Here is a 27,677-nt window from a genome sequence, read left to right as displayed (position 1 = left end):
GGACGTTCGTCAGACTCCTCTAGGATGTGAAGAATCTGTTTTAAACTAAAGGCGAGTTATATGGTTACAATTTACATGCAGAAATTACATTACAACCGGCATTGCTTGTGAAACTTTTAACCCGTCTCTAATAACAAGTAGAGATTTTTTAAAAGATATAATAGATAATATTCTTGTTGTAAATTCGTTTGATTGTAATTATGAGCTCATACAAGACTGTTTTGGGGAGTGAGATATCCTCGTTTCCTGCAGAAAAATATCTTACCACCTCTATACGAAAGTGGCTAATTGATCTTCAATTAATCAGCCTTTATGTATGATCTTTCTCCTGTCCCAAACCTGGGACACGAGAAAGATCCAACCAGTTTTCCATCAATTTCAACCAGTATTCTTCCATTTCAATCGAGGGGGGGGGGGAATACTGGTTGAAAAAATATTAAGAGAATAATGTATCAAATAATCAAATGAACATGCATAATACCACACACAAACACACACGGTATATGTTGAAATAACATTTCAGACAACATACTTGCAGTTATTTTGTTCCATGTATTTCTGCATATCATGGACTTTAACCTAGTGCGTTATATGGGACTGCCATATGACGCACTAGGTTACAGTCCATGATATGCAGAACTGTTAAAAAACAAGAAGCTTCTTGTTTTTTAACAGTCGATTGTTAATAACCCTATAAGTAATTGCTGATTGTCACATAAAAATACCATTTCGTGTGACAATTGTAGCAATTCCACTCTAGAGTGATTAGGAGAAGATGAATGATTGATTTCAGTATGACTTATTTCGAAGCAACGGAGATGATATTGGTTTTTCAAAGGCAGTTTAATTCTGAATGATTTTATAATAAAGGTTATTTTACCATAAGAAGCGTTTCTTTATGGAAGCGCAAGTATTGCAGCAATAAAGGCCGTTTACTCCTCTGGGTAAACGTTATTAACTAAAAGTTAAAACTGCTAAAATATTCACATTAAAAATCAAAAATTGTAGAAAGGAATCGTATAGTTCCGATCATGAATGAGAAGAAAGGACAGAATTGTCATGTTTTGCTTTCGCATCCTCTTGGATACGTGCCCCATATTACAGTTCAGCTGATAGAACACAATCACATCCTTTCCTTTCATTATGCAAAACATTCAAAACTGTCCATATTTGCGAATAGAATACGGAAAAGCATATGATAAAACAAAACACGTGGAATATATTCGTGATTTTGTCATAACTAGTGGCATAACCTGGAGGGATTTTATAGGGTTTTCAGAGCCCAATAGATTTTTGAGACCCTGCAAAGTAGTAACAAATAATAATAATAATTTTAGGTATAGGATATATTGAATTTTAAAAATTGTCGCCTGAACAAAAAACATAAAAATGCCTCAAACCATTCTTTACGTTTACAGTGACATGTTTTATTTAGCTATAGGGCTCCAAGATTTTACCCGCACAGCCTCACGCATGTACCTAAAATAAGTGTTTATCTGTTTTATTTGGCCAAGACTTGAATTATGAAACAATGCAAAAAATAAAAATAAAATAAAATAAAATAAAAATCTGGCGATACCTCTGATTTCAAGGGATAATATTCCTGAAGTCAAAGGTGAGCCTCCGTAGCTCATTTGGTATCGATGATGTCCTTTGGTTGGAAAGGCCTAGTTTCGAATCGCGTTTAGGATGCCACGAATATGATTACAAAAGCGAAGGACTTCGCAGGTTATGGGCAATGACCTTTAAGTGCTACTGATGAATGATCTTACGTCTAAGTTATATGTTTTAATACCTTTTATGACAGAATACTTAAACTGGTAAATTAAAAAGAAAAAAAAATTGTTTAAGCACTTGAGTTTTCAGTTATCACATAATTACAGGGTAGGTTACAATTTCTATATAATATCACTAATAGACATTAAGTCATTAGACAGGTAAACAGCTATAACCGGCATCAACTGGTGAATATATATATTCTTTTTCACTGCGAATGCTTTAGTAAAATCTCATTTATAGTTTTTCTCTGGTACAAAAATAAATAAAATGAAACAGATCTTATACAGATCCCTGTTAACTAGGGTTTGAATGATACCTCGATTTTCATTCACAGTCGGCAAACGATTTTATTAGACATCGCCAGAAGACATCAAAATCAGTTAGCATTTAGATAATTACCATTCTTGATTTGTCTTTAGTTTGATCATCGTTTTGAAGCGTAAATTGTATTTTTCAGACTTTAGTAGTTTAATGAAACTTTAAGGCGCTAAAAAAGCTTTCTAAAAGGAAAAGTAGCATGTAATAAGCTATGATTATATAACTTCATGTTTTGATTCATGGTTGGAGAGTTGAGATTAATGCTGGAATTTAATGTTTTCTTTTAATCCATAATCACGCGTGCAAATTACTTTTATTAGTGTATCATTACGTTATTGTACCAATCACTCAAAAATTCTTAGACCGCCTAAAACTGAACACAACATGCTATATTCAGTTACTTGAATCAATTAAGATTTTTAATGTGGAAAGGAAAACACTGCACATCATTGGAAACGAAGTCGTTTTATTTATTGACCGATTAAACGTCTCATCCAGCAGGAAAAAAGTATATCCGTTTTTTGCTCACAAATCGAGCTAATTATATAAAGCAGTATATGGAAACATTTCTTTATGCTTTTTACTTCAAACTGTATAAAATGAAGAAACGCATTGTATTTTAGATGCCTTAGTAATTGTTTGACCTCACGTTGCTAAGATTTAAAGTCAGGTGTATGTGCGTGTGTGTGTGTGTGCGGATATCTAGTTCGTAGCTTGACATTCTGGAATTTTGTTATTTGAAAAGCAAAAGCATGAATGATTTGCACATCATTACCAAAAAATTCTAATTTTTGATTATATCCATTAACTATGCAATGTATAAAATCCCATCTAGGTATAATTTCGACTTGATAAAGCATAATTTCATGAATAGCAAATGCAAGTTATAGACAGAAACCATTTTAACCAATAACAATGCAAAAATTAGCATTTTTATAAATTATACCTTATAAGGACTGGCTTAAAGGGGCGAAGCAAGAATCATCTTCCCCGTTATCTGTAGAGGACAGTATAGGGATAAGGTGTTATTGAGCTATTAAAGCTCTGATCATGGCAGGATAACAGCAATAGCCGAGCCTCAGTTAGAATTTCATTGGCTACAGCATTGCCATCCCTCCAAGGGTATTAATTACCGCATCACTCGGTCGATTCAACGTGTCACCACCAACAACAACGTTACTGGCTTGCTGGGTGAAGCATAAAATGCTTTTTGTTTTCCCCTTTGTCTGTGTCGAGAAGCTTGATGGGGGGGGGGGGGTGTTGTGAGCCTTATGCTCGCACTATGTGAACTATGGAGTTAGCTCTGTTCCGGTTTCTCTGTGAATCTGCGTGTTTCTGACGAACCATGGGGCGTCCAAGGTCATCCGCAGGCATTTGTTTTCTATCCTCTGTAGTTTCAGGGTGTTAGATTTGGATGTGTGACTCCATGTTGGGGATGCATATGTGATTACTGGTCGTATTACCATCTGATATAGTAGCAGCTTGTTGCGTGTACCCAATTTGCTGTTGCGGTTGATTAGGGGATAGAGTTGGGCTATGGTTCTGGATGTCTTTGTTCCTATGAGCTGGATGTGGCTGTTGAAATTTAGCTTTTTGTCTAGCTGTACTCCAAGGCATTTGGTTTCTGTCTGCCATGGTATCTTTTTTCCGAAGAGTTGTCACCGTATCCTTATAAGGACTGGCTTAAAGGAGCGAAGCAAGAATGCTTTTCATCTTCCTCGTTATCTGTATAGGACAGTGTAGAGATAAGATTATTGTCTTAAAGCTCTGATCATGGCAGGAGGGTAACAGCAATAGCCGAGCCTCAGAAATTCATTGGCTACAGCACTGCCATCCATTACCCACCAAGAGTATTAATCACCGCATCTCACGGTCGATTCCTCCGGAGTTGTCACCAGGACAGGACAGGACAGGATATATATGGTGCAGAGGGTGAAGCTTGATGCTTTTCATATTCCCTGTTGTCTGTTTCGGGAGCAATGATGGGAGAGATTTGTGAGCTATTTTAGCTCGCCCTGAATGGTTTGGGATGGCTTTCGGTCTTTTATGTTTCCAGTGGTCATTACCGTCATAGTTTCAGGCTTGCTGAATTAGTTGGTTTGGATGCGTAGATATCTTCATAAAGAATTTTTCTGCTAGGGAGCGTAGTAGTGGAGAGATGTAGGGGATATTTATGTTCCGGTGGATCCGGGCGTTCCTGATGAACCACGGGGGCGTCCAGTATCATTCGCAGGCACTTGTTCTGTAATCTTTGTAGATTGAGGATGTTTGTCTTTGAGGTAAAGGAGTTGTCACCTTATAGTCCTTATAAGAACTGGCTTAAAGGGGCGAAGCAGAATGCTTTTCATCTTCCCCGTTATCTGTAGAGGACAGTGTAGGGATAGGGTGTTATTGAGCTGTTAAAGCTCTGATCATGGCAGGCGGGTAACAGCAATAGCCGAGCCTCAGTTAGAACTTCATTGGCTACAACATTGCCTCCATTACCCTCCAAGGGTATTAATCACTGCATTTCACGGTCTCACATCTATGGAGTTGTCAACAAAATTATAGCTAAAACTAAATATCCTTTGTATACAATAAATAAAAAGGTATTATTATATTAGGTATTATGAATTGGAATGCAATTGCAAAAATTAGTTAACATTCATGTTCCAAAGAACACCTAATATCGAATATGGAACTTCTGTGTAGAAAATTTTATATACATTATATTTTTAAGCATTATTTAAAATACAATAAATTTTAATTATAAAAATTACGGAGAATTTTTCATTAACTCAGCAGCAATTATCTTTTTTTATTATTACGAATCTCAGAGTAAAGATTCATCAAGAGAAGATTCTTCAGGAATTCTTACACAGTAAGTCTCTACTCCAGACACGAACACCACTCGCCATGTTAAAAATTATCTTTTTTAACATTGTCTTATTGTCTCTTATTATCACTTCTTTCTCTCCTTTGCGAAACTTCCTGAGATGGATCCCAGTCTTGTAATTTTCCCCTTGTTCTACCACTTGAAAAATTTCTCCTATATCCACCAGTAAATATCTCAATAACTTAAACGTTTCCATCATATCAACCCGCTCCATCTTTTGTCTACCAAACTCTGCATGCAGATTAGATACCTTCAATCTGTCATCGTAACTAATATTCCACAGTTCTCAACCGCCTCTGTATCCTACGCAAAGTTTCTTCATTCAATCCAAAACGATCCTCTGCGACTCAGTCGGTTTCGACAAGTCCTTTTGGTTGGAAGAAAGATGATCCAAATTCAAATCTCCATTTAGAACACGACGAACCTAGTGCCGCAGCTAGAGCTTTTGCCGCATGGGGCGATCCCTGAGTTGGCCGCTTTTCTCTAATACACACCAAAAATATTACAAAAAGTCAAAACGACGTGTAGGGAAATAAATTAAAACACTATATTTTTGAAGTAAAACTTTAATTCCAACATTCTAAAACGTTATTTTTCTTGCTTTTCCTTTAGCAAAATCGATGACATTGTCGAAGTCTATTCCATCACTCAGTTGCTGTTCTATAGACAGTATGGCAAGATTTCTTAAACGCAAAGTGCCGCCAGGGGAGGACCTCCCCCCTTTCGCCCCTGGATGAACCTATCGAGCGGGAGGAGTTTCAGAAGGTGAATCGGCCAGAAGAAAACGAGCAGTTGACAAACATGTACTTTCCTCAGAGATTTACTTGCTTGCACCTTAAATTCAAAATAACCAATGAACACTACAAATTTCGGTACCCAGTGCTCAGCCTGATAGTCCAGATATGTCTAATCAGGGCCTTATACATTAGAACCACTACCACTTCATCTTTACTGATCAATGTCCTTCTTAGTATTATAATAATCCTTTGAGTTGATATCACTATCTTTTCAATCTCCCTTGAATTTCAAACGTCTCTCTTCTATTTTCAAAGATCCTTTGTTTCGTTTGTTTCCTCGTATAGTTCCGCAATAGAGTAAGTATTGGGCCTCCCTCTGTATCTCTAAGTTCAGTCTACATTTATTTGTCCAATTTAGTTTATTCTGTTCTCCCTAAAGACATACTACATTGACACAATCATGGTCCCATTGCTGAGCCCAGTGGAACCCCTCTTGAAACTTTCTTTCTTCTTGACAATTGCTTATCACACAGCCAATTTCCAAACCATTCTTCTAATTGAAATCTAAATCCATAGGTTGCAACTTAAATACTAACTTGTAAAAATCTGTCAAATTCTTTGCCAAAATCGAGAAAGAAGTACACATTTCCCTCATTAGTAACTCTCTGGTAATTGTATTATAAAAAGGGCAACTAGCTAACTGACATCCAGAGTCCGCAAGTATTCTAAATACCTCCGCTTCCCTCACTTTTAATCCTTCAACTCTCCCCGTCCTCTGGGGATAAAACCTGCTTTGCCAGAATAAAAATTATTCATTAATACGTTCATTGCCAATCACGCGATAGCGCGCGATGCGAGTTCTCACCAAACGGCCGATCACGCATTATCGCGTGGACGTCGCTAACTAAATAAAAAAATAAAAAAAATTTGGCCACCACACGAAATTCCAATTTTCAGCTCGGCAATGAAAGTGTTAAAGAGCCCTGCCATCTGGTTGGTCACGCGACTACCTGTTCCATTTAACGTTTTCCTCCTCCTCCTCCTCCTGCTGGCGACATAAATAAAGAATTCTGATGGATGATTTTCTTTAAATGGTAATCGTTGCTCACTCACATTTTAAGTTTTCTTCCTTACTATATTAGTCAGTATTTTATATATTCTATAGTGATATTATAGCATCTAAAAGATTTTAATATTCGTATATTATCACATATAAAACAGTTCTAAATGTATGTAATAACTTAGTGCTGGTGATGTAAGAGTTATTACAACATCACCAGCACTAAAGTTTGATAATTGGACATATATGATTTTTAGCACGATATCAATCGCCAGAGCAGTTTTGCTCTGGTGAATTATATCGTTTCAAAATTATTTTTGAACGTTGGTGAAAAATTGTTTAGTTAGCATATGGATGAATTAAAAAGATATTAAATTTTTAAAGATATGTTGACTACTAAAAACTGGTATTGCATTAGATCATTTTGATTGCATGATCTAATACGCCATTTTATTAGATCATGCAATCAACAATGGGAGAATACAATACCGTGCCCATGGGGGAAGGGGGTATCCGTTGACATCTTTCCAAGCAGTGTATATTTTAACCCTCCCCCCGTCTCTCTCTTTCTCTCTCTGTACAATTACCTCAGTTCAGTTTTTATAACCACTCGGTCCCCTGAACCTACAAGAAGTTTTCGACAATCCAATCCAAGTAATTAAACAAAAAGATTTTCTGTAGCCTATTTACTCATGTACCCACGTAATCATTTAGATATTTTTATTAAATATATAAACATATTTTAAAAAATTCATAATATGGGATCGAGTAGATGGACTAAGAAACTTGCATTCGTGAATGATATAAGAATGAGAAATTAAATGTATATAATGTTTTTAAACCTGACCTTTCTTGTTCGGCAGTTACAATGGAAAAGGTTTAAATAAAACGTTCTACTCATTTTTAATGTCTTAAATGGATCATTTTGTAAAAAGGTATTAAACTAAATTTAATGGAATTATCTGTAATTTAATTTCAGAAAAAATCGATTTTTTTTTTTCATGCGACTCCTACCCATGAAACTATAGAGTACATTATTACCTTTGGTGAACCAAGACTTTGTTTGTAATTTATTTATTTATTTAAAAAAAAAATAAAAACCAGAAATCCTATTCAAGAGACTAAACATGGAATTCTTTGATGCCATTTCAGGCCTTCAATAAACATTCCAGGAGATGATTTTACAGAATAAGGAAGTTCATATTCCACCCAAAGCCATTTACAAACCTCCAGGCCCCAAACTGGATTCAAACCAGCAGCCTGTTCATTTTAGAGTGAATGTGTGCTAATCACTCTGCCAACCAGACCAGCTAAATTTATTTTTAATATTAATTTGAAAATAGAAACGTTTATGTTGGGAAAATGCTGCAGCGAACACCTCTAATTCTGAGCCAACTGTTGTAAACGAAGCATAAATTATAATCGCTGAATTTTATGCATTGTGTGAAATAAATACCTCGATTAGTAAAAACAATGAGAATAGAAAGTGGATCACAATATGAAGGTCATCTTTTTAAGTAGAAGATCATTTTAACTCCTTCATATAACAGTAATAGCGATAGTAAGTAGTATTTTATGTAGGATTTCAATGAACCACCCAGAAAATTTTTTCAATGTTCACACACTATATCTTCACTGGGGATTACAGATGCCGTATGGTCACTCCGATGCTCGGTGATGTGCCATACCAGGCCTCGCCATGTAGTCCTGTTGTTTGCCTTTCTGGCGGCCTTAACCCTCTGAAGATCAGTCACTCCACACACGCCATCCATCCATCTCATTGATGGTCTACCCCTGCCTCTTTTTTCCAGGAACTTTACCTTCTCTTACTGTTCTGAGAAGTCCCCATTTCATCCTTTCTATGTGTCCAAAATATTTTAACTCTCTTCTGTCAATATCCTTAAGAAGCTTTAAAGTTCTGCTGATCTTTTCTAACACCCATTCATTTGTACGCCTTTCAGTATATGATATCCTTAACAGCCTTCTGTAACACCACGTCTCAACAGCAGATATCCGTTTCTTATCTGACTTCTTTAGGTTCCAGATCTCACATCCATAAGTCGCTGTTGGAAAAACAATTGCATCCAAAATCCTCAACTTTGTTTCCATGGAGATAGATCCATCCTTCCAGATTTTAGACAGGTCTCTGACTTGTTTTAGCCATTCCTAACCTTTTTATGGCGTCTTCTGAACAGCAATTCTTCACATTAATAATGGATCCCAAGTACCCAAACTTGCTGACTTCCTTTCTCCATTCTTTCTCCATTAAGGTACACTTGTCTCTCAAGAGCTTGCCTGTTTGTATTTCCTTTGAGAACCATAATCTGTCTTGCTAGGATTGAGTTGGTCCTCTGTTATTACTGATCTTGTTAACTTTCTCAAGAATTAGTCCTAGTTCTTCCACGTTCTTCTATTACAAAGGAGTACTGTATCATCAGCATACCTCAGATTACTGATCAATCTACCTCCTATCCTGTCCTGAGCTCATCCAATGCTTCACGCATGTCCTCCGCATATATACTAAACAAGTGAGGAGAAAGCAAACATCCTTGCCTAACTCCTTTTCCAACTTGAAGCCAGTCAGTCAATCCAACAACCTGTTTTCTTACCATGGCTTGTTGCTCCTTATACAAGCCGGCTATCAACCTGATAGTGTGTTGAGGAACACCCATTCTTTTTATTACTTCCCACGGTTTCACATGCTCAACACAGTCAAAAGCTTTAGAGTAGTCTAAGAAACACATAACAGAGGAAGTCTGAATTCTTTATATTTTTCTATGATCTGTCTAAGGCTCTGATCTCTGGTGCCCTTGCCTTTCCTAAAACCAGCTTGTTCCTCGGGCATCTCTGCCTCCACTTTGGCCCCAGTTCTATTTAGCATGATCTTCAATAAAATTTTGCTTGCATTTCAAAGTTCTTCCTCCTTTAAACAGAAGCACGTGCCGGCTTAATTAATTAACCAGGACTGTGTAAGGCAACGGTTCAAATTTATTTCGTAAGTAAATAATAGTTCTTGTGAAATGTCAAAAATCTAGAAATATGAGGTCAGATATCTCTGTTAATGCAGTTTAATGAAACATTCGTGAAATTTCTTCAGTAATTACCTAAATTCATATGATCCCAGTTTTTTTTTTTTTTTCAAAAAGGTTATTGAAAAAATTACTGCCAATATGTTGAATGAGCGACGGAATGGAACTGTACTGTATTCAAATCCCAAGCCATTATTCAGCAAATACATTCTTCGGAAATGTGCTGCTAAAAGCCTTTAGAAGGATGAAGGAGTTCTCCGGTATCACAAGGGGGGGGGATAAAGTTTTCCTCCAAAAAACTCAGATTTTTCATCGCGCAGATCAGCCGGAGAACGCACTCTGTCGACAGACATAATACTCCGGCCTCATAAGTCATGATCATTTCGGTTATGAAAGACCACCACCCAACCTTCTTAAATGTCAAGTATTACCATATTAACTGTCTTATAAGTAAACTGTACTGAATCTAATAAAAATATAATTTTGATAAAAAAAGGAGACGTTTTAAACTTGCTTCGACTTTATGCCCTTCGCATTAAAAATCTATATGTTTATTGATTTTTTTTTTTTTTAGCACGATTTCAATGTCCACAGTTGATTAATAATAAAATGAATTTCACCAGGCAGCCATCGCATTTGGTCCCATTCTCGCTGCTGTTCCCATTACGCAGATTCTAAAGAAATTTTAATAAACTTGCAAAAAATCAAATATTCTCTTCAGTTAATGAAATATTTTCATAAAGCTACTGTCGTCTGATACGGCTTTGCAGAGATTGATTTTTTTGTGGCACTTACACATCGGTCTATGATTTTTGTGGTTATTGTGATTATTAGTCAGTGATATGAACAGAAGTCGTGTCTTTAGATTGCGATGATTATGGTCAGCACTTACAGAATATGCAAATGAACAAAACATCGGTATCAGCTTTCAAACGTACGTAAATGAAATGGTGAAATTTAGTTTAGTAAAAAAATGTGAATCTTAGAATGTAGTATTTTTTTTCCCAGTTGGATAGACGTTTATAGAATTTCATTGCCTTTAACAATGTTATTTTAGTTCATCCATGACGAAAGGTCCGAAGCGTAGAAAAATCCAGCCTCAGGTCCGAAAAATGTTCAACTTGTGACTCTCTCTTTATTGCTTTTGAAGTCCAAAGTGGTTCCATTGTCTCTTACTGTGCAATGTGTTTTGCCAGTCATATTACATCACCTGAGCGAGTTTTCCGTATGTTATTTTAAAAATGAAGCCACTGTCAGTTTTACGCCTATACAAAATATTTCGTATAAAATTGTTGTTAGCCATTTAGTTGTATTGAGAACTGTTGACATGGTATTAATCAAACAACGTAATGAAAGATTGAGCAGTTTTATTTTTTTACTTAATAATCTGTTTTCTCTTTGATCTCCATCAGCCGACGAATAGCATACATTACTTCTGTCTAAAAAAAAAAAAAAACGCGCAGGACAAGAATATTGTAGGAATCTGATCAAGAAAAAAAAAGTTAATGGATGATGTCTTTGTTGTACTTTAGTTCTTTGAGAAGAAACTTGAGATATGAACCTTCTAATAAATGGCATTCAGATAAGGACCCAAAAATATAAATATACACCGCCCCCCCCCCTAAAACAATTATAGAGACAACGCAGAAAGTAACTTGCAAAATAGCATTCCATCGATGTCTTTTTCCCCCCCGTTGTGCTTCAATATTAAGATTTAAGTGATTGTGTAATTATCAACGGCCAAATAATTATTAACAGTCCTATCCACTTTGTTTTCTTTGGTTTGTTTGAGAGCTTGCCAGATATGAATGCATACCACATATGAAATTTGAAAAAATAAGTGGAAATATTTTAGATGTGCATATAAATATAGATCTGCACAGAACCACCACTTTTCATTAGAACGCAGAGTATCTTCTCCCAGACCCCCGGTATCCTCTTTCGAATGATCGTGTTCTGGTAACAATCAGAGAACCGCATGCACTCACTCTGGGTCGAGAATAGAGGTCCGCACCGCTAAGAGTTTGAAAAACAGCTGAATCTTGACTATCCTAGAAATTCCACAGAAAGTAGTTCTTCCAGTTAGAACAATGATTTTGTGTTCGAATTTACTTAAGTAGATCCGTCCATCATTGCAGATTACGGTGATTTGTCTGATGAAATATTAATAACGACAGTTGGCGAACAAATCTCTACAATTCAGCGTTTTGCTGAACTCGGCAATGTGGTAAAGATGAATTCAGCATTGAATTCGACCAACGAGTCCCTCTTGCCGGATCGGTTTCGACAGGTTTACCACTGCTCGCCTACAGATTATTATTATTATTATTATTATTATTATTATTATTATTATTATACGGGCACCCCCATGGAGTCCGAAGACTAATCGCGGGAGACCCATCTATCCACACAATCTATCATAAAATCTCCTTGAACCCATTAACAGACAAAGCACTCAACTGACTCTGGCAATCCTATGTTCAACTTCAAGGGATGACCCCCCCCCCCCGTTCTGGTCCCTCTAGCCAAGTGTTGAAACATCTTCCCCCCCCTCCTGCATCTCTCCTATAAAAAGAGATCGGTGGTTGATTGTGAGTGGCTACTTTGGTAGAGTGATGTCACCACGCGAGCAGTTATAAATGAGTTTTGGACGACTTCTGCAGTTTGAAGTTAAGCAATGGTTCTCGAGTTTAGACTATTAATAAATACTTGAGCAATAAACAAAAATGAATCGTAGTCATTTTGCGTGCAAGAAAAAGTTTTAGACAATTAAAAATGAAAATGCAATAATACAAAATCTAAAAAAAAAAAAAAAAAAAAAACCTTTGAGTCACTCATCTTATAATAGGAACGGTTTATCATGAAAAAAAGTCGTTAGGGAGCTCATCAACTGCATCGACACCATCAAAATGGTTTTAATACCAATGGGGACGACTTCAAGACACCAGGTGAGGAATGCTGAAATTCTTAGCATATTACTTGAAACATGAAAGCTATCTGAGAGAATCATAAAAGTAATGGCTTCGTTCTGATTCTCATCTGAGTTGGTATTAATACGATGTGAAAAAGAACCCATCAATCCCCAACTGTTCTACTTATATTGTATAGACAGAAGATCAGATACGAACTGCTACAATTTGCCGTCCTAGTTTGCTGAATAGTTAGCGTACCCGTTCTACAGCCAGCAGGTCACGGGTTCGAATCTCGCCGTGGGTATGGATGTTTGTGATTATCTTTAGGTGGGAGATGAGTTTCATCACCCGGTGTGAGACCACCTCCAAGCTTAACAGGGGCCTGAAGTGGCTTGAAAAAAAAGTTCCATGTTTGGTCTCTAGAGCAGGGTTTGCAGACTACGTAAAAATAAATTAAAAAGAAACATATACAGTATATTCTTTGCTGTTCTGCAAAGAAATTTTGTCACGGGATGCAGCGTAAGTATGCCTCGATAGTTCTGACTATAGGAATGCTCCAATTCGTGTATCGTCATTTGGTCTTTATAAAATTATTAGTACAGAAAATTGAAAAAAGTTTTCAAAACTATCCAATAAATGTTTCAGTTAAAGGAATGCTGGGATAAAAAAGTTTGCAACCTTTTCAGTCCTTGTGATTCTTGCATAGCTCCGAATTGTTCTCTGACAAAAATAATTAACTTTTGGGGTATGACGAACCTTTACCTTTTTAACTGAAGGTAGGTAAGTTATCTTATAAGAAGATTGAAAATATTTTTTTTTCCTCTTGAAATCTCGGAGTTTTATTCCGTAAAAGAAATCGATCACATGCACAGACACAAACACCCTGGCTCTTAGTTGCTTCAATCGCAGTTCCAAACAATAACCAAGTTCACAGTTCGGGTAGCTGAATTATGTCGATTAATGCAATGATTAATCTTACTGATCTCAATCATTACACTCTGCAGGATCATACCAGTTAAGTTAGTTGAAATATCTTTGTGTTGGGGGGGGGGGAGAAAGAATGAAAAATAACTTACACCATTTGCATATCTTTCGAAGGAGGGGGAGTTTCGGTAGTAACAACTTCGTTTTGATTGCAAAGACCTAGGTTCTATTGAAGACAGCAGGCGTCATACAAATCAAATTTCGGGATTTTTTGTATCCCTTAAAACAGGAATAAAAAACCAGTCCGTGACCTCATATATCTAGAGAACTTCGGTGAGTGATGGTAAACTTCCGACTAATTCCTCATCTTGAATACAAACGTCAGTACTGGTATTCTGGATACTCCCATACTCTAACAACATCCAATTGAAAACGATGGAGGAAGTAGAAAAAGACCAAATGATAAGAGGTCAAGAGTGTCACTTAAAATTAAAGCGACTTAAAAATTTTTGTAAAAGTAAATAGTTCCTTTCGCTTTCTGCCCCCCCTCCTCCCCCAAGACTAGCCTATAAACTCAATTAGCTATACAAGCTCGTCCAGAGCAAGCTTTTCCAAACATCTATGCCCACAGTGGTACTCAAACCCACAACCTGTTGGTTGGAGAGCGGGTAGGCTATCCGTTCCGTCATCTACTTTCACGGACGTTAACGTCTTTGGAATCAATAACTTCGCCACGCGTTATTTATTGGGATCAAACACAGGAATGGACAAGTCATGCTCGTACACAAAAACGAGACTTTTCTTCTATTGAGTCAGGTTTTTATTCTCCCAAAGAAGCTAGTTGGACCATGTACTTATTCAAAGGAAAGACACAACAAAGAATTAACCACGCTATTTATGAAAGGTGGATTGGTAGCAACAAGACATTGGACCTAATAACCGAGCAGAGGAAGTTCACATTAACCTGAAATCGCCAATTTCTCTAGCTGAATGAGAAAATTTCAGTAGTCTCAAATTCCAGCTGCTGTGCTTTCTTCTTCGATATCCCCTATCGTTTAAGCAAGTGGAATATATTAAGGATACTTTGTATAGAATCATTGACTGTTGCTACGATGAAAAATATTCAAAAGGACAGATCATGACGACACCTATTTTTAGATGTTGCTTAGTGTTTATTAATTCAATTAAATTATCTTAAAACAAGTTTGGTCTCATGTTTTCGCCATCATATCAATGAAGCAGCAAATAAGACCCAAATAATCGGCGATAACGTCGATTATTTGGGTCTTATGCAGGATATATTGCTTGATTTTTTACGTGTGAAAAAGAGTCTCTTACATAAATATGAATACACTTTGATATTTGGCGAAATGCTCGAATTCCGTTTTTTTTCCCCATCCAGCATTTAATTTATTTAATTTCAAAATTATTTCGGATTCATATTGTGTTGAAATATTGTCTTATCCTTACAGTTTATAAGGCGGCTCTTAGCTTCACAATTTGACTTGCAGAAGTCGAATGTTCTCTTTACGTCAGGATGCCATGATTGAAACGATTTCCCGAATAATTTATTTCTAGAACAATAAAGTGCACTACAAACCTTCATTTAAAAATTCCGATGATTCAATCTGCATCTAAACTTTCGTAAAAGATAGTCGGTATTGACGTTGGTATTCAACAATTTATAATAGCTATTCAGCCGAAGATGAGTTGATTGGTTTCATAAGTGGTAGGATTTTCGGATTCGATTTTAATCTACATAATATGCAAACTGGTCAGAACATATTTGCACAATTTACAAACATAAAACACTCACACCTGAGGTTTCAGTTTCAAGACAGGGGGCAAAAGGACGTAAGAATATTTGGGAATACCACACTTACGTGAAATTACCATTTTATATAAGGGGAGGGGCACATGCTATGAATATTATATAAAAAACGAACAACTGAATAAATAAATAAAAATAGAACGCAAAAAGCATTCCAGTACAAATACTAAAATTACTCAACAATACTGAAAATGACCAATACAAACAGCTTCAATAGGCAGATTAGGACATCAGAGAATTTTGAGTATGAGATTAACAGATAATTTGCTTCAGTCTCTTCATTTCAGTTAGATAACAACTTGCTCTCGGGTGAAAATAGCCCAAATACCTACAATGCTTAAATTCTTAAAAACCATTCCTGTCGCTTGAAACTAAAATTCGTATTACTGAATTTTTAATCTTTCTGTCTTTTCCTTAAATTTTGAAGATTTATAGTAGACTCACTAGATTTCATCTCATCATTGCTGAGTTTGACTGCATTTCCACGGCGTGCTAGAGTTCGTAAAGGTCAAGTAACTCTGAATTTGGTTTTTATTAAATAAATACCGTAAATAGAAAATTGCTCACATTCCTCTTATCGGGAAACGAAATCGAATTTATACGTTTTTTTTTTTTTTTTTTTGTACACTTGAGCACAATAGACGTTACTCAAGGTACAGCAGGCGCCTTAGTAATTAAAAAAATACACTAATATTTTAAATGTGTTTAAAAATTTGTCGCTTTTTTTCTGTGGTTTTTCTTTTATGTTACAAGGTGCGTATTTTGTGTTTCATATCTGAATTTCATAAATTTTTGTTATTTTCTTCTTTTTTTCCCTGCCTATAGTTTGCAATAGTATTTCCAAGAGTAATTCTTTTTGCTTCCAGCACACCCTGCCTCTCAGTGAAAAGTGTAATTACATTAGACGCTATACTAGACAACATCGAAAGTTCAAGCCAGTACTTTGAAGTATCAGAAAAGAAAGAATATCTGGCTACCCTCTGCGTCCATTACAACGGCTATGATGTTGACTTTCCAGTATAAGTACGCCCACAGACTCGAGACCCTCCGACACCTCTGCGCATGTCACAAAAAGGAGAATCCGTTCCGATAATAGGGTAATCAATCCGTCTTCTGGGATGAGTTTATTTATTATTACAGGTCGGAAAATTTAGCTTTTCTTTTACGAACATTGTAGTTTTTAAACTAGTACAGCGACAGACAAGAAAGCACGTGATTTCGCATGTTGTCGACCAATTCGTACATCCTTCATTTCTTTTTCCCCTTCAGCATGAATCGACTATTCTTGGCAGAAAACCAACCGGAGCTCTACAAAGTGTGGGCGTACTATAACAAGCTTATTTTGGATACGAGTGCTCTCTAATGGCGGCTCGTACACAAAGGCTGCAGCCCCTCCAGTATAAAATAAAAGTTCATTTTTTTATTATCGCCGTTCTTAAAATTTTATATGTTAATCTGAAAACCGTTATTTGCTTGTTTGTAATACAATACCGCTCGATAGTATTTTATATAATTAATTTTGTAGCAATAGTTGTATTTTGCAATAAGCAATGTGCTGTGCGAGCTAGTATCAGTACTGGCTAGTATACTCAACGCTGGAGCTGCATTCAATGCAGACCGCACCAAACCGCTGCCTAGTGGGGATAAGGTAGTGGGGGGGGGGAGTAACGCGTGATTTGCATGCAGTTTGGGCTGGTAGCATTGCAGTCCCAACACTACAAATTCTTACAAGCCGCCACTGTGCTCTCATACCCCTCGAATTATGCTCTCCCTCCACTACCAATTTTCAGTGCAATAATTCCCTCCCCCCAATTAGGTAAAATTTCTTTAAAAAAAAAAAAAAGAGGTTTCTTCAAAAGGCACATCACTTGATCAAGACGTCTTGTTAGACATTAAGTCATTCTGTCTTTGAAATGAAGTGTATAAAACAAAGAAACAAGTAACAAAAGAAATCCTCCCCTCAATGAAAAAATGTAGGTTACTTTTTAACGAACCATCTTCGTAGCGCAGTTAAGGCTATTATAGCATTGTCCTTCTGCTGAAAAAAACTTAGCTCATTTCTTATATAGGGGTGAAAAGAAACCTTTAGAATGGCTAGAAATGAAAAAAAAAAAAAAAAAAAAAAGAAGAAGAAGAAGAAGAAGAATGAAGCCGGCGACAAGAATTACCATAAGTTGAAGGATTCTTCCTCCCGAAAACTGCGGTTCTACTTGCAAAACAAGTAAACCGGTTGAAGTCTACTTCACACGTAGTAACAGGCATAATACATGGTCTTGGTCTCAGCTGCTTCAGTCAATTCCAGTCAACCAACCAAGCAGCTCCAATCCAACGCTCCCTAATGCTCATCTTATACTAAAAATAAATTTCGTGTGATGATACTGCGTCCCCCCCCCCCCTTTTTACGGGAGTTCACAGTGCCATCTAGTCCTCCCCAAATTTTATCCGGGCTCCGGAACCGGCATAGGCTGACGAATCAGACCTATAGCTGGGTCAGTATTCCTGACTGAAATTCGTGTGTGTGTCCTCGGACCGGTTTGCCTGCTTGCGGGATGAAAAACCAGATAAACTGGCGGAAAAAACCCTGCTGTCCACTCCCAAGACCGGCTAACTTGGCTATGGCTGAGGAAGATCCTTAAGCTCCTTACGTCGTTGACGGGAATCGAACCTAGGACACTCCTTCCCCGGTATATGGTTGCGAAGCGCAAAGCCACTAGGCTAACCGCGGAAACATCTTATACTGAAGATCGTAAAAGAAAACTACAAAGTGTCAGTTTTCATATAAGAATATTATATGTATATTTCATATATTATAGTTATGATGATCAGAAATCTAATAATTGACATAGCATTAACTGTTATATTACAATGTCAGGCTTGTTTCGTTCTGTCCATTTTAATCTGGCATTGCAATAAAAAAAAAAAAAATTCTCTTGTAGCCTGATTACTGGTTTAAGCATGCATTAGCAATGGCAGAAAGAACTTGATAGAGTTTGGCAGAGAGGGGGGGGGGGATAAAAACAGGAATCCACCAAGATGCTTTCCCAGTTCTCATGACGGCTTTCACCTCCTCCCCTGCCTTCTCGGTAAAATACACTGCGTGTTGCATATTGAACTAAATATAGTGAAATCAATTATAGAATATCAGATTTATACTGTATTTAATTTGACTGGGAAATAAGTGAGAGAATAGTCACTCGTATATCTAAATAGTGAATTCGCTACTTGCTTTTGTCTGATACCTAAAAGCATACTTCGTGGTATTTGCTGTGTCACACTGAAAGGACCGTTGACATTGATAAACACCTTCATTTGTCAATACTATTTTCTGATGAAATATATCTTCGAAATGAGAATACGTAGAAGATATTCAAATTGTCTGCAGGGTACTCAGTATTGTAAACAGTACGTCGAGGCTATGGAGGCCAGCATATAACGTCTGTTATATAGATGTTTTCCAGCAAATCGAATTTTTAATATTTTAGAAATGGGAATAACTGCCTTTGAATAAACGCATTTACACAATCAATGACAGATTATCGGTAGAAGATTATCAACTTTATCCTGACGTAAGTCAGTTTATGACAACTTTAATTGGTTATAATACACTTGAGCCTAAATTACGTTAACGATCATTTTCATTGTAACCAGGGAAACCATAAAAAATGTTTTGTATGATTGATTAATTGGTGAATTGATTTTGAATTTATTCACAAAATTTGAAATTTATGCTGCATTCTCGGATTGATTTAAGTAAATCTGAAAAGTGGCCATTCGGAGAAAAGGGAAGAAAGAGATGAATAATTGCTTCAAGTTGGATGAGAATATTAAGACAAACTATGAAAGAGAGAGAGAGAGAGAGAGAGAGAGATGAAGCAAAGCATTAATTGCTCACTCGATCCTTTTCTTATAGCTGTTCTTGAACCGCTTTAGTAGTCTTTATTCAAAGGGATCAGAATTTTTATTTTTCGGTCTTGTTTCCAGATGTAAAAATTTCGATTCAGTTTTAGTGCTTCATGATTGTCTACTAGGTTTTTTTTTTAAATCCCGTAGCTGGTAACTGGACTGGGTTCCTCCCCCCACCCCCTCGACCAGTATACTACTTCGGACTCCTTGTCAATTGGTTTCTTGCCTAGTTTTACAGTCCCTAGGCAGGGACAACTGCAGTTGATAGTAAAAGTGGCAAGGTCCAGATGCCCTTTTCCACAAAGCCAACCAGGCCGGCTATCCGCTGGATAATCGGTGTTAATTTGCCAACAACCTACACTTTCGCTTTTTATTGGTCTTCAGATTAAAGGTTTTCACTAGTCTGACAATTGCTGTTTGGAATTATTGGTTTATACCAGGCAGAATTCCAATACCTCAAAAGATCATATTTGAAGGTTACGTATTTTTATAAGATTGTCTACATGATGTCATATAACAGTGGATATCTGTGTGTGTATGTGTTTGAGAGTTTCAGACACATCACATGAATTTACCTTAACGAAGCGATCCAGCTGTGGCAGGAACTCAAACTAAAGCTGACCTTATTTCTTACGAAGATTACAGGGATTTATCTAGGGATAAATCCCTGTAATCTAGATTCAAACTAGGGATTTATCTTCCTTATGTGGACAAACATCAGCCTGCAAGTACACGCATTTCACAGACAAATGCATTTGCCTCAAGACTTCAGCTACCTTGAAGCTAATTATAAATTGCCAATGCTTAGCAGAGCAAGACGTGTTTCTTAACGATAAGTGGCATTTCTAAGATCATTATGAGAACATTCAGATGTAAACTGGAGAGTTATCGACTGTACAAAGTGTTTAAATATAAATTATCGCAGGAGAAAAAAAAAGTTTTTTAATCTCAAAGAACCACAAATTCAACGGAGCATTTTTGCTGTTTATGGAATATGATCCTATCAGTTGCAGTCATCTACGCTTTATTTGAATTTGTAACACCATTATGTGGAGAAACTGGATGCATAAAATGATGTGGACAGAATAATGTCATTTAAATATGGGTGGGTGGGAGCGTAGTAAAAGCAAGTAAACTAACAAAAAAGGGACATTATTTTAATTCTCCTATGTTTAACGGATTTTAGGAAAATAATTTCACTAACATACTCGATTCGCACTGTAAGACTACTGATCTTTAAGATCTTCTATCGCTTTTCAGCCGACGAATGAATTTCGTACAAAATTAAACATTTGTTTGAAACCTCTATTATGTTTGTAATTTATTTATTAGGCGCACATTGAATACCATACCCTCAAATGGGGAATCTTGAACGGTACCAAATTAAATTATTGCTCTGTAGTTCTTTTATTTATAACTTATTATTATTGTTATGTTTACTGTCGTATTTTAATGAAATACATGAACTTTACCATTAACACTTCTCTTTGCTATTACTATTAGGTATTAAATTTATCTAATAATATGATTTCGTTAAGATACTATTTCTTTTCAAAAACTTTGGAGGTTAGTTCTTTACGGTGTTGATAGTAATACGCTATTCGAAGATCTCATCATCATTATTATTATTGATGAAAATCGTAATTTCCAGTCTTTTTTTTATTTTTAATTTGATTGATTTATTGTAATTATTTCGTAAGCGCAAATAATGTTAATTCACTCAAAAATGAGCATTGCAAAGAGAAATGTCTGTGATGACTTCACTTCACCTGAACAGATGATCCACTCGAGAATAAGCGCAGACGTTATCATTCCCAACTGGTAAGTGTTGAAAGTCCTCTGAGTAGAGTGTTGAAAACTTGTCAACAGTATCTCAAATTAATAATAGAATTGGAACATCTCTCACATCGATACGCAAACAACTCATGAATTCATATGGGAGATAGAAAGAAACAGTGTATATATATATATATATATATATATGTATATATATATATATATATATATATATATATATATATATATATAGGATATGTTAGTTTATTTCTACTTCACATGATAACTATATGTGGAGAGTTATATTACTCTAGTTTCACAGAACATAACTGAATACAAATGTACTAATATCTATGTAATTTAAAAACGGCCTTATTACTTACGGAATTATCATTTTTAACAAAAGGAATGAACTGTAAAATGACAATTGAAAGAATATTTCGTTGATTCCTTTCAGTAGAGAATTCGGTTATTTTATATATATATATATATTACACTCAAGACATGCCCTATAAACTCAAAGAGAAAGAGCAGGTTTGCAGGCTTTTATAAACATCCACGGCGGGATTCGAACCCACAACCCGCTGAGTGGAGAGAAGATATGCTATACTCAGCCAAATATCATACTAACAAAATTGGTTATTAATCATTAGAAATGAATAACTTTATTTCTGGAAAACTGAATCATCCAAAACCAATGCTTATAAATTCATTAGCTCTGAAATAAGCTTTTTTTTCTTTTTTTTTTTTAGAAATTATCTAAAGTTCTTCCTTTTGTTAAAACCAGAAAATTTTATTGAAGAGTACAATGTATTCTGTAATTCAAATTATATATTTAATACTTCTGCCAACGTTTCTTAAAAATATCACTTATGATGTCATAAGTGGAAAGACTATATAATATCAGTTTGCTTTGTTTTTAAATAATCCTTTGCTTGGTAAGAAAATATAACAAGGTTTTCATTATAGTAAAATATCTGAGTAGACATGGGAAAGAACCAAAGAATAACTTCGCCCACCTCCATAAAAACAAAGTAAATATAGAAATTAAAAGAATCATGAAGAAAGTTGCAATGCTTAAATTTCACTGTACTTGCTATTTGTTATCCAGAAATGCACAGATAATTCTCTCTCTCTCTCTCTCTCTCTCTCTCTAGTGACCTACTGACCTCTGAGAGAGAGTGAGGTACACTACTGTATTTTACATTTTATTTGGATTTTATATTTTGTATGCTTTTATACTTTATTAACCTAGCTATTTGGGATCAAAATGAACAGCAGTGTAATGTTATGGCTGTTGGCTTTGAACACATTTTAAAAACAAGCTTTTTAACATATTAAGGAATATTTTGTTTGGCCACTACATGTACTTTATCACGAGTGTGTGTGTGTGTGCAACAGTCTGCTGATAATTCCTACGAACTCTTTGGACAAAATAAAGAAAGCAGTGTCGCCGAGGGGTTTTTATTGAGATGCTACTTATGCTACATTATCTAGCATCACACGTATTTAACTCTCTAGCAAGTTAACTCTCTTTTTCTCTTTCTGTACTCTAAACAGGCGTAGATACAACAATCGCTTGGCCATTATCACAGATCAGGAAAGTAGGAATAGGGCCGAGCGTACGCCACTCGGATAACATTCCCTCTGTATCAAACTGTATCGCGGGATTCTAATCCATGCTTAGTTTGTGAGTCTACTTGCAGAGTAATTTTCATCGTCCTATATGAAGCCCACCACTTAGCCTTTTTGGAGGGCAGAAGTACTTTGAGAAAGTATCATACTTGATATGTACAGCCGAGTTTCTCATCTGATCTTTAGCCTACCCATGGTGCTAATTACGGTATACGTTTCCAAATTTTCGTGGGTGAAAAAAAAAAAAAAAAAAAAAAAAAAAAAAAGGAAAGAAAAGAAAAGAAAATGTAGGGCTAATCTGCATGAACTTATTTCATAGAGAACTGTCTCTCCCCCCCAAATAAAAAAAAAATCGACAGTACACGTACACTCTCCACAGTTAACAGCTTCATTAAGTGTGTATGTACAGATAATACGTTGTTGTTAAGCTCAATACAGCAAACAATTGGGAATCAGTTTTATTTTACGTTTTGTAGTGCATAATACTGTTCATGTGTTCATCAAGGAATTATTTTTGTAAAACATCCATTTATAGTTCAGTAATTTATAAGGTAATACATTCACAGTTGAAGTAAAAGACATTCGGATAGGCCTGTCTTATGTGAACTTCGAATACCCTCAGAAATTACGAAACAAAGTAATGTGTTTTATATGTAAATGTATTGTGCATTTCAATACTGAAGGATTACCCTGATTAAATTACACCTGCTGAAAATATCATATCCGAACAAAATAACCCATATGGTATTAAGTAATTGAATAGCCCCCTTTAATTTCTCATGTGACATTAAACCAATAATACCTAATTTTGTATTTCATTTACATGATAAAATATTTCATTTATTGTGTTAATAGAACGGTTGAAATTTTTGAATAAAGATTTATTATGAATAAATACTGTGAATAAATAAAGTGAATAAGTAACTTGAAAAAGAAAAATAATTTAAAATACATTTGAGTGAATATTTTTGGTAATTATAGTTTTTTTTTTCTTGTTGTTTTGTTTTACAATACGGAACAGTAACTTGAACAAAAAGTTAATAATTACTTTCTAATATATTTTCTTCAGTAAAATATTTCAAAATTTTTCATTTATTACAAATTGTCCGAAATAATTCATTACATATTTTGTTTATTTAACTTTAATAGTAATCTGTTCAATTTTAATTAAGACATACTTCGGTAAGTTGAATTTCATATAAAAAACGAGTTTTTCGATTTATTTATGTAGTCTACAATTGCTTGCAACAGCTCAGTATTCATCATTTAAGTGGTATTCACCTAATTTATCAAGTACAGTACTAATAAATAAAAATGATAAGGAGTTCCTGACTCCAGGAGGTCTTTCTTAATAATAATAATGGTTTTAACTAGATCAAATATTAGTCACTATCCCGTGCTACTGCTAATGTACGTGCAATTCCTCACTATTTCGAAACAATTTCTTCGTTTATTTTAATATAATTTTTGCTGTGTTTACAAAAACTTTTAAAATGAAATGAAGCCACAAAAAAAAAAAAAAAATCCTCGATATAAGACCATAAATCTATATTAAACGTATATGTTAAAAATAATCAACAAATAAGATTTTTAGTTAATACATTAAATACATTAATTTTACTTCGTGAATACAGTTCCGATTCCAAACAACTGGATCATAAAAATAATTATTTAAAAAATGAAGGAAATACTAACAATGCGTTCTGAACACTACAGTGCTGAAGTTAGAATACCACGAAGAGCACGAAATAGTGACAAATCAACTCTGAAACCGTTAAGGAGTTATGTTAAAGATATTTAAGACTCACTATTGAGTATCCTTCTCCCTCCCCCCCCCCCCAAAAAAAATTGTGCCAGATTTCCAAAATGGCTTTTATCAATCGTTTATACGCTTTATTTGGACATTATATTTCAGTAATGATTTGATGTGTATAGAAAAGGATATTTACGTTTGTGTGTTTTCAACCCAAAATGAATCTGGATTAAAAAAAAATAGGACAAAAAAGCCGCTAGCATAGCATCTTCACTCTTCTCTGAAATGGGAAAGAAATCTCACTTCTGTTTGTATTGTTAAAACAATGGGTCAAATTGACTTCATTCACATAGCTGTATATAATTTCCTCTAAAAGAGAATTATTATAACAAAAAAAAATCATAACTATTGGTACAAGTCACTGACATTGACTTCATCATCCAAATTGCTTAACTTTGTGCAAGAGATAGATTTATTAGGAATATTTCTTTTACAAGGTCGCCATACATCTGTAAATTTAATCCTTTTTTTTTTTTTGCCTGTCATTTTTGGTTCTGATTTCTTATCACCAGTACATATTAAAAAAAGAAATTTCCGAAAAATTATACTGCAGTGATTTAAAGTGCCTTCAGCTTCAAAATCTGAGAAACACCGATTTATACAGTAGTGGAAATCAAAACGGTAACACTCAATTAGAAAGATCTCTACCCATCCCCCCCCCCCACACACACACACACGTACATCTTTACTGAGTCAATGATTTTAGTAAAATTCTGTTCAGTATTAAGATGGATTAACAAATTGCACATGCAAGTGAATATTAATCATGTTAAGTGTGAGAAGGAAGCAGTACTTTTCGTAGATACGGAAAAATTTCAAGATGTCAACATTCAACATAATTCAACAGCACGCAATAAAATTATGCTTACCAGGATTTAGTTGGCTCTGATAAGACGACTTCTTCATCCATTCAAAAGGGCTTCGGGCCGGCTGAGGTCGAGTAGCCCCAGAATTAACAGCTATCACTCCGGGTGATTCAGAACCACTTAGTCCATCGCTGGATACGGCAAGGGCCGATTCAGGACTAGGATGACCGTCGGTTTGATGATGGGGATGTGAATAGTCTTGAATAAGCATGTGGCTAGAAACAGAGGGACCGGCGAAGTCGATGGCCGGCGATCCGTTTGGTGGTCGATAATGATGAAGTGCAGGCCCGTAAGAAAAAGACTGAGCGGTGACAGTGGATTGGGGCATCGAAACGTGGCCATTAGGACTACTAGACAGCGGAGAACCTTGAGGTTGACCCCAATCCTCATAAGATGCTGACATGGTTGCCGGCCTCGGACATCCGGTTGAAGAAGATCCATTTGGCAAGGGCCCCGACACAGGATACACGGGCCAAGACATGTTCTGTTGGATTGTTCCATCTGCCCCGACTACGGAGACCGTGCAACCCAATTCTGCTGCTGTCGGCACTTGATTACTCCCGTATGCCTGGGTTTGCGAACCCGTATTACCGTTAGTGGGATAACTGTAATGTTGTCCAAAATTGAATGGGGCTGACTGAGCGGAATGGTTATGACGGGCAGTAGTCGGGAACATGGCGTATTGTGGGTCGTAATACAGCACCATGTCATCGGTTACTCACGGCAGAATAAAACCATACTATGTCACTAAGCACACCATAAGATGAAATTTCAACTTTTTTCCCCCTTTTTTCTGTAGACTTAAATTTGAGGGGAAATTGAAGGGGGAGGAATAACACAGTCCTCGCTTGGGTTTGGACAGTAGCAAAATGAATGTCTTTCCTCGCAAACTTCTGTGGCCACTCCAGCTAGTCCTGACGTCACTAACGACACCCCACTTCCGAAGGTTGCTGATAGGAGCTGCAAGGGCTCCTCCGACTTGTGATAAATGATCCTACGACGAGTCGTTCACTAATCGGACAACTGTTTTATTCTCACCTGACGTAAGGCGCCACACGATATCGGAACACGAGACGACCTGCGCTTTGGCACTACTGCGCCACACAGTCCTTCCCCTCAGCGCCTCAAGCAACCAATATCTATCGTAGCTGACTGATTTATAACTTAAAGGGAGGGGCAGCTGTCAAGGAACACTGATACGAACGTTCAGTAACACAGCCCACCTTCGTTTCAGTATGAATTTAACAATTTCGTTAAAGTTGGAAAACCAACAATTTAAATAAGGGGAGACGTTCGGAATAGAAGGCGGAATGTTTCAAACCTATTCTATAATTTCATTAAGGAAAAAATGCTAATTATTTTATCGTAATATTCATTGAGAAACTGGAGGTTCAATTCTTGGCTTAATATTTAATAATTCAAAGAATACGTTTTTGATTACATTCAGCATAATTCCAGAATTATGAACGACCATTATTCAAATATCGCATATTATACATTATATATATCCATATATATATATATCCATATATATCCATATATCCAAGCATCATCCCGGTAGTATGAGCGATCATTATTCAAATATCGCACATTATATAATATATATAATATATATATAATATATACTATTCAACTTACAAAACGGAAAGTTATTCCATATGAAAAAAATTAAAAGGTGTGTTAAAAAAAAACGAAAAATGAAACGGTTTTTTCCTAAACTTAGGTATCAAAACTGGTGAAAAAAAATTATTTTATTTTATTTAATATTTGAGAAAGTTTTTTTCCTCGTTTTTTATTTCAACTACACTTAAAACTCGCTGGAGGCAGTCCACGCTGAAATTGGGCCAATTATTTCATATTATTCAATGTTGAACCCTTCTGAAACATACTATTCTTCTTTATTTCACTGCTGACAATCACGCACGGAATTCTTTTTCAAAGCAATGAACGAAATAAACTTCATATTGAACAAATAGTTTGAACATATTCTAGAGAAAACAAAAGAAAAGTAGCATCCTGACTCTATAATATTAGCTAATTTGATTGAAAAACGAATGATTCCTAGGTTCTTAGTTCATTGATAGAAAAAAAAATTTCCGGTAAATGTTCTGTTCTACGAATTTTAAGGAGTATCATTCGAATACTTTTTATATCTACTTTTTCGAATACCTACAAGATCTCAAATTTCCATCAGAACGAATAAAAGACACTGAAAATAA

At 35.8% G+C, this 27,677-nt stretch overlaps 1 protein-coding gene across 2 annotated transcripts in view; it reads right to left on the bottom strand.

The window, feature by feature from the left end:
* The window catches only part of cad (caudal type homeobox), a 52,150-nt gene extending 25,687 nt beyond the window's left edge, over positions 1-26,463 (bottom strand). For both annotated transcript variants that reach the window (XM_090397293.1, XM_090397294.1), the window contains exon 1: positions 25,462-26,463. In XM_090397293.1, coding sequence (XP_090253419.1) covers positions 25,462-26,164 — 703 coding nt within the window. In that variant the 5' untranslated portion in view covers positions 26,165-26,463. The remainder of the gene's footprint in view (positions 1-25,461) is intronic.
* Between the last annotated feature and the right edge of the window lie 1,214 nt (positions 26,464-27,677).

This window comes from Typopeltis vanoorti, chromosome 8 (genome assembly GCF_054136105.1).
Source record: "Typopeltis vanoorti isolate ZY-2024b chromosome 8, IOZ_Tvanoo_1.0, whole genome shotgun sequence".
NCBI classification, from domain to species: domain Eukaryota; kingdom Metazoa; phylum Arthropoda; class Arachnida; order Uropygi; family Thelyphonidae; genus Typopeltis; species Typopeltis vanoorti.
This window is presented reverse-complemented; position numbering and strand designations above follow the sequence as displayed.